The 5,756-nt window shown below is 39.0% G+C and overlaps 1 protein-coding gene across 5 annotated transcripts in view; it reads left to right on the top strand.

The window, feature by feature from the left end:
* Positions 1-4,296: 4,296 nt before the first annotated feature.
* The window catches only part of APP (amyloid beta precursor protein), a 177,119-nt gene continuing 175,659 nt past the window's right edge, over positions 4,297-5,756 (top strand). For all 5 annotated transcript variants that reach the window (XM_026867753.1, XM_026867769.1, XM_026867761.1 and 2 more), the window contains exon 1: positions 4,297-4,470. In XM_026867753.1, coding sequence (XP_026723554.1) covers positions 4,351-4,470 — 120 coding nt within the window. In that variant the 5' untranslated portion in view covers positions 4,297-4,350. The remainder of the gene's footprint in view (positions 4,471-5,756) is intronic.

Below are 5,756 nucleotides of genomic sequence, written 5' to 3' on the forward strand. Positions count from 1 at the left end.
ACCCCCAGGTTAGAGAGCAGGCACGGGTAGGGAAGTGTTGGGAGACCTGCACCAGTGCCAGTCCAGACCAAAGGAGCCTGAGAGGCTTCACATGTCCCTTATTTTCTCCTCTTGTATCCATCAGCCTTATAAAACTAAATGGCAACAATGCTTTCTTGAATTCATTTGTTAGTTCACAGTTCTTAATTTAAGAATGTCCCCTCGATTAAAATAGATCCCATAAAATCAAGGCTATGAGGACTGATTGCTTCCAGGCACCCTTTCAGCAGGTGCCTTGGGAAGGCTCTTGTGTTCAGTGATGGGGCACTGGCAAGAGTCAGCGTGGTGCATCGTGCTACCACGTTTTCATTTGCTACTTCACTCTGGTAAACTAACAAAAGTCTGTGTGTTGCTGTGGAGGGCTGCAGAGAGAAGTGAGAAGAAATCAGAAAATGTAGGTATCAGAAATATTATTCTTAACTGTTATTTAGCATAATTAGGTTTTTCTGGATGAAGAATGAATTTTTAACTTTATGATTTCAGCTTTTTTCCTCTGAATTTGTTGTAGTCTGAACGATTCCAGAGGAAAACAGTATATAGAAGTACAGTCTAGTCATAGAATCATAAAATGGTTTGGGTTGGAAGGGACCTTAAGATCATCTAGCTCCAACCCCCCTGCCATGGGCAGGGACACCTTCCACCAGACCAGGTTGCTCCAAGCCCCGTCCAACCTGGCCTGGAACACTGCCAGGGAGGGGGCAGCCACAGCTTCTCTGGGCAACCTGTGCCAGTGTCTCGCAATCTTCACAGGAAAGAATTTCTTCCTTATAGCTAATCTAAATCTACCCTCTTTCAGTTTAAAGCTGTTACCCCTTGTTCTATAACTGCACGCCCTTGTAAAAAATCCCTCGTCACCTTTCTTGTAGGCTCCCTTTAGGTACTGGAATATATAGCTTAATGCAGTAGCTGCAGGTTTTTGACCAATGATCTGAAAAAATTGTGTTCCTCTTTTTAGTGTTAGAATCACTGTCAGTCACTGTTTGCGATGTTCACTCCTGGAGAGAACAGAAGCAACAATGTTCTGAAGCATATGCTTGCAAAATGGAGTGAAGTCTTTTAGTTATACACTCTTCATAGGTGTATCTTTTTCAGATGTTGTCAAAAGGTCTAGCAGAAGCTCTAAATCTAGAATAGGTAAGGCCAGGGTCAGAACAGGTAATGCTCCCTTTGTTTGCCCTCACATCAAAAATGCTCCTAGGCTTGACAGTTGTTTTGACCATCATCTCTGCAGACAAGCAGCTGTCAGCATCAGCTGTTTCTGTGGATTGTTCACCAAGAGTAATTTCTTGTCAAGCAGGAAGCTGCCAGTTTTCAATCAGAAGTGCCATAGCAGATCAAGTTCTTATTTTCTTCAGAAATGAAGTATCAGATAGCAAAAATCTTGGCTTAGAGGCATATTTAATAGAATGAGCAGGGAGATAGCACAAAGGCTATCTCAACAATTGGGCTGTTTTGTTAAAATGTTGCAATGTCACTGCAAATTTCACAGGTACTGTGTTGAAAATGCAATGTCTAAAATTGATGCTTATTACTAAAGGTGAGAGGCTTTCAGTTTCAACACTGGAGGTACATGGTGGTGGCAAGTGCTTACCTTCAGATATTAAATAATTTAGTGTGTCTTTCTTGTCCCGCCCCCTCCCCCCCTTCCATCCAAAATGTTTAGAAAGGTATTATTTCCACTCCACTTGTTTACTAAAAGTTAATTTGAAAGCTCAGTGCTGCATCTTAGCCGGAGATGTAACAGACAAATCCATTAACCTACTATCCTTGCTTTAAGGACAGTCTTAACATAGAGTTCAATTTGGGAAGTTGAGTATTTGAATTATTCATGATCATGATCTAAAAGCTTTAGTTCTGTTTACAGTGTCTGTTAATTGCTTCAGTATTTCTTTATGATTAGAAACATTTAGTTGTCCTAATCAATAAGATGAAGTGCTCTGCTGAGCAGTTCGTTAGTATGGCCCTGTCAGCTCAAAATATAGAAAGCTAAATGTGATCATGACTTGCTCTGGTAATTTCATTAAGATGGGAGATGTCATGTCTTTTCTGAAGGGAATGAGATTTTAAGTAGACAGTCATAGGTTGTCATGTTGTTAGAGGTAAATTGATAGCACTCTAAGTCAACAGCCACATTTTTTTCCCCTCAACTTTAGCTGTCTTAGCTAAGGCAAAAATACTGAAAAGCTCCCTATTATAAAGTCAGAAGGCAATGTCTCCCTAAATTTACACCTTAAGATTTTGAGTGAAAAAAAAAATTAAAATCTGCTACAGTATGACTGCTGTGTGCTTTATTAAATTAATAGACATCTCAGTTGGAGGAGCTGACTGTGAATAGAGTTCGCATGCACATGTCACCTGTGGAATGACTCGCTTCTATTTTTAATGAAATTTTCATAAGATAATGTTGCATCTATGAAGAAAAAAAATTAATTTGGAGGTTTGGTTTTTTTTTTTGCAAGTATTTGTTATAGATGTGTCACGTTTGAGATGCTTTCCAGAGTTTCTGAAGATGTTAGTAAGCATGTGATAGTTTTACTGATCAAAGCAAGCCAGACAAGGTGTCATCCCAGTTATTGGAAAATACTCTAATTACCCAGTGGAAGGACAGTGATGGCTGACTGCTAAATTGTAGAGAGCTTACTTGTTCTGCAGGAAAAGAGAAATTGCTATAGTAAAGGGAAATCTCTGCCAGTAGAAGTGTTCCCGTTTTATTTTTTTTTAAGCTAAATTGTAGTAACATGTTAACATCTGAAAGAAGGCATGAAAATAAATGTTCTCTCCTTTTCTAAAAAAAAAAATAAATTAATACTTGTTTTAATTGCGGCATTTTAAGTTAATGTGTTAGGGTAGCTAGATGTTGACTCCTGCAATGTTTCTTGGTGTTAGATTTTTTTTTTTTTGATTATTATTATTACTGCAGGTATATAAAATTCATGAAGTTTTTTGTATTTGTTTAAACAAAGAGTGGGGGATCTAAGATACAGGATTTGCATACCTCTTATAAGACAGTAATTTTGTTTCTTCAGTTTTTTCATTAACTCTTAAAATGTTTTTAATTTTCCCCTTGAGAAACCTTCTAGTTAAACAATTAAAAGCTAAAAATAGATATGGAAACCTAATTGCATACTCTGTGGTACCTCAAATGCAACAGGCTTGCCTTTGGAGCAGGAGGGACAGTGGAGAGCCATTGACTTCTCTCTTGAGGAACCTGACCTTCAGAGGAGATTTATCTTTGTTTTGTGTTTCTCAGATGGTAAAACTGAAGTGAGTACTTCTGACTTATACCTTCTGGTTGGCTATGCCAGAAGTCAGAGGGCTGAAAAAGAGCTCTTGATTTGTCTTAGTGATGTGGTCTTGTGGGAGGCATTTAAACCAGTTTTGAGGTTTATGGGGGAGGAAGGTTGTTGGTTTATAAATGCAGGTAGGAAGCTCACAGACATTACAAAATTGCATTTAACTGGGATATTGTTGAGGGCAGCTCTGATGTTTGGCTCCACAACCCAGCAGTGCTGGGGCAGTTGAGGGAGGGGGGCAACTGGGTGGTGCTTGGTGGGCTGTGGGCAGGCAGCATGCCCATGGGGGGCAGGGACCACCACTTTGGGTGACCTATCTTAAGTCTCAGTATGTTAGTGCATGTTCGGGTCATTGGTACTCTACAATACTTTGGTAAAGACCTAGCTCACAACAGTCCCATTTTGCTACCACCCCAGCCATTGCATTTTAAGGTTCATTTGAAACAAAGCTGATGTAGAAGCCACTGCTTTTAATCTCATCTTTGTAATGCATGATAAAATACAGCCTGTGTGCTCAACATCTAAATGAACTAGAGAGGATCTTGACAAAAGATATACTCAGGTGTTTTTTTAGGAACTCTTGGGGAAAACTTGTTACTTTGTATATTGTTAACGAATATACAGTACACCTCCCAGTACACCAAGTATATTTGGAAAATTAAATATCTGTAATCATGCTTCAGGTATGCTCATTGTTCTGTGTTTAGCCCAAATCGATAATAAGAAAATTTTGGGCTACAAAACAGTTTGATTACAGCTCTAAACTCTGTGTTACGCTATTGTGTTCTGGATTTCTGTGAAAACCACATTTACATTTCTTAAATCTGGCTGAAGGAAACAATTTCAGCCTTTGCTGCCATGGATGGGTAAACCTAGAGTTTGGTTCAGGCTTGCTTGAGCTGTTCCTGCTTTGGAAGGACCTAAATGTTAGATGTGAGATGAAAACTTTTTTTTTTCCTTCTCCTTTCAGGTGCCTGCTGATGGAAATGCTGGGTTGCTGGCAGAACCTCAAATCGCCATGTTCTGTGGGAAACTCAACATGCACATGAATGTGCAGAACGGAAAGTGGGAATCGGACCCCTCTGGCACCAAAACCTGCATTGGGACGAAGGAAGGGATTCTCCAGTACTGCCAGGAAGTAAGTGCCATCCTCAGGAACAACTATGGTGTTTGTTATTCTGAAGCACTAAGGTGCAGGCATGTGCTGGAGACCTGAGTCTGTAGGGACCTTCCCTTTTTTTTTTATCCTTTTCTGCTCCATTGCCTTTTTGTCCTTTTAAAGAGGCTCTCTTCAGATCCTGTTAAAACAACTTCAAAAACTGATTGCTGGGGGGGGAATTATGACCAATTTTCTCCCTTTGACTTTTGCTTTGGGGGATAATTTTTGTATAGTATATAAGCTGCTTAGTTATAAAGTATTTTGAATAAAGCTGAGGTGACAGTTTATTATTTAAAATGCCCTTGTTCTTTCTGGGCTGATCTTGAAAGCGTCAGCTGTAACATGTCTTCTGTCATCCTACCCTGATACTGAAATACACAGGGGCAGCCCAGAGTTATTGGTCTCTGCTGCACACTGAACCATTCAGAGTTTCTTAATAGAAAAAGATTGCCCTACAGATGAAGTCACAAAGACTGATTTCATATTTGAGAGCAGAAACTTATTACCCTTAGTTTATGTCCTAAGAACAGATTGTGGATCTAATTTTGTTTTGTCTCCATGCTGTGAAAGCGTGATAACCTCGTACCAGTGTGTGACAATTTGAAAAGAAAATGTGGATTTCATGCCATGAAACAAAAGGGCATGGCTTGAGTTGCTTTAGTACTTATGTCTTTCTATACCATCCCTTGCCTGCCTTTCTTTTTTAAAGCAGCGGCTATTGCTTATTGCCATAGCAGTAGCTGTCTTGCTTCCTAAATGTCAAACCAATTCTCCTGTGAAAACACCTCTTTTAGAAAGTAAGATAATTCACTCTTCAGATCTTTGCTCTCTTAGCATCTTCATTCCTGTTTTCACCCATTGGTTGTTCCTTCTGTTTCTTGCAGTGTTTTGTTCAGTTTTTTTTCTGTATTTGGGCTTTATGGTCTAGAATAGTAATTTTAAGGAAGATATTGTAATGTCTATTAAAATTGATTTTTCATCAGTTGCTTTGTCTTTTTACTAGGAGTATTACTTTCTTACATTCATTATATTTTTGTTTACCACTACCAAAAATACCAAACCTAACCTACCAGTAAGTTAGTAGTTTCAGAGGTTTCTTCTGGTTTTCAGATGTCCTTTGATTTATCTAAATAAAATTGATCTATGCATAAGAAAATGGAAGCAGAGAATAAAAGTCCACAAGGTAGTAAGTCCTTATCGTAAAGGTTACAGAAAGTAATATGTGAGTTTATGGGAAGTAAGAGTAGAAAGTTGGGGGGGGGGGG

Source organism: Athene cunicularia (genome assembly GCF_003259725.1).
Source record: "Athene cunicularia isolate RWA chromosome 1 unlocalized genomic scaffold, athCun1 chr1_part1, whole genome shotgun sequence".
Classification (NCBI taxonomy): domain Eukaryota; kingdom Metazoa; phylum Chordata; class Aves; order Strigiformes; family Strigidae; genus Athene; species Athene cunicularia.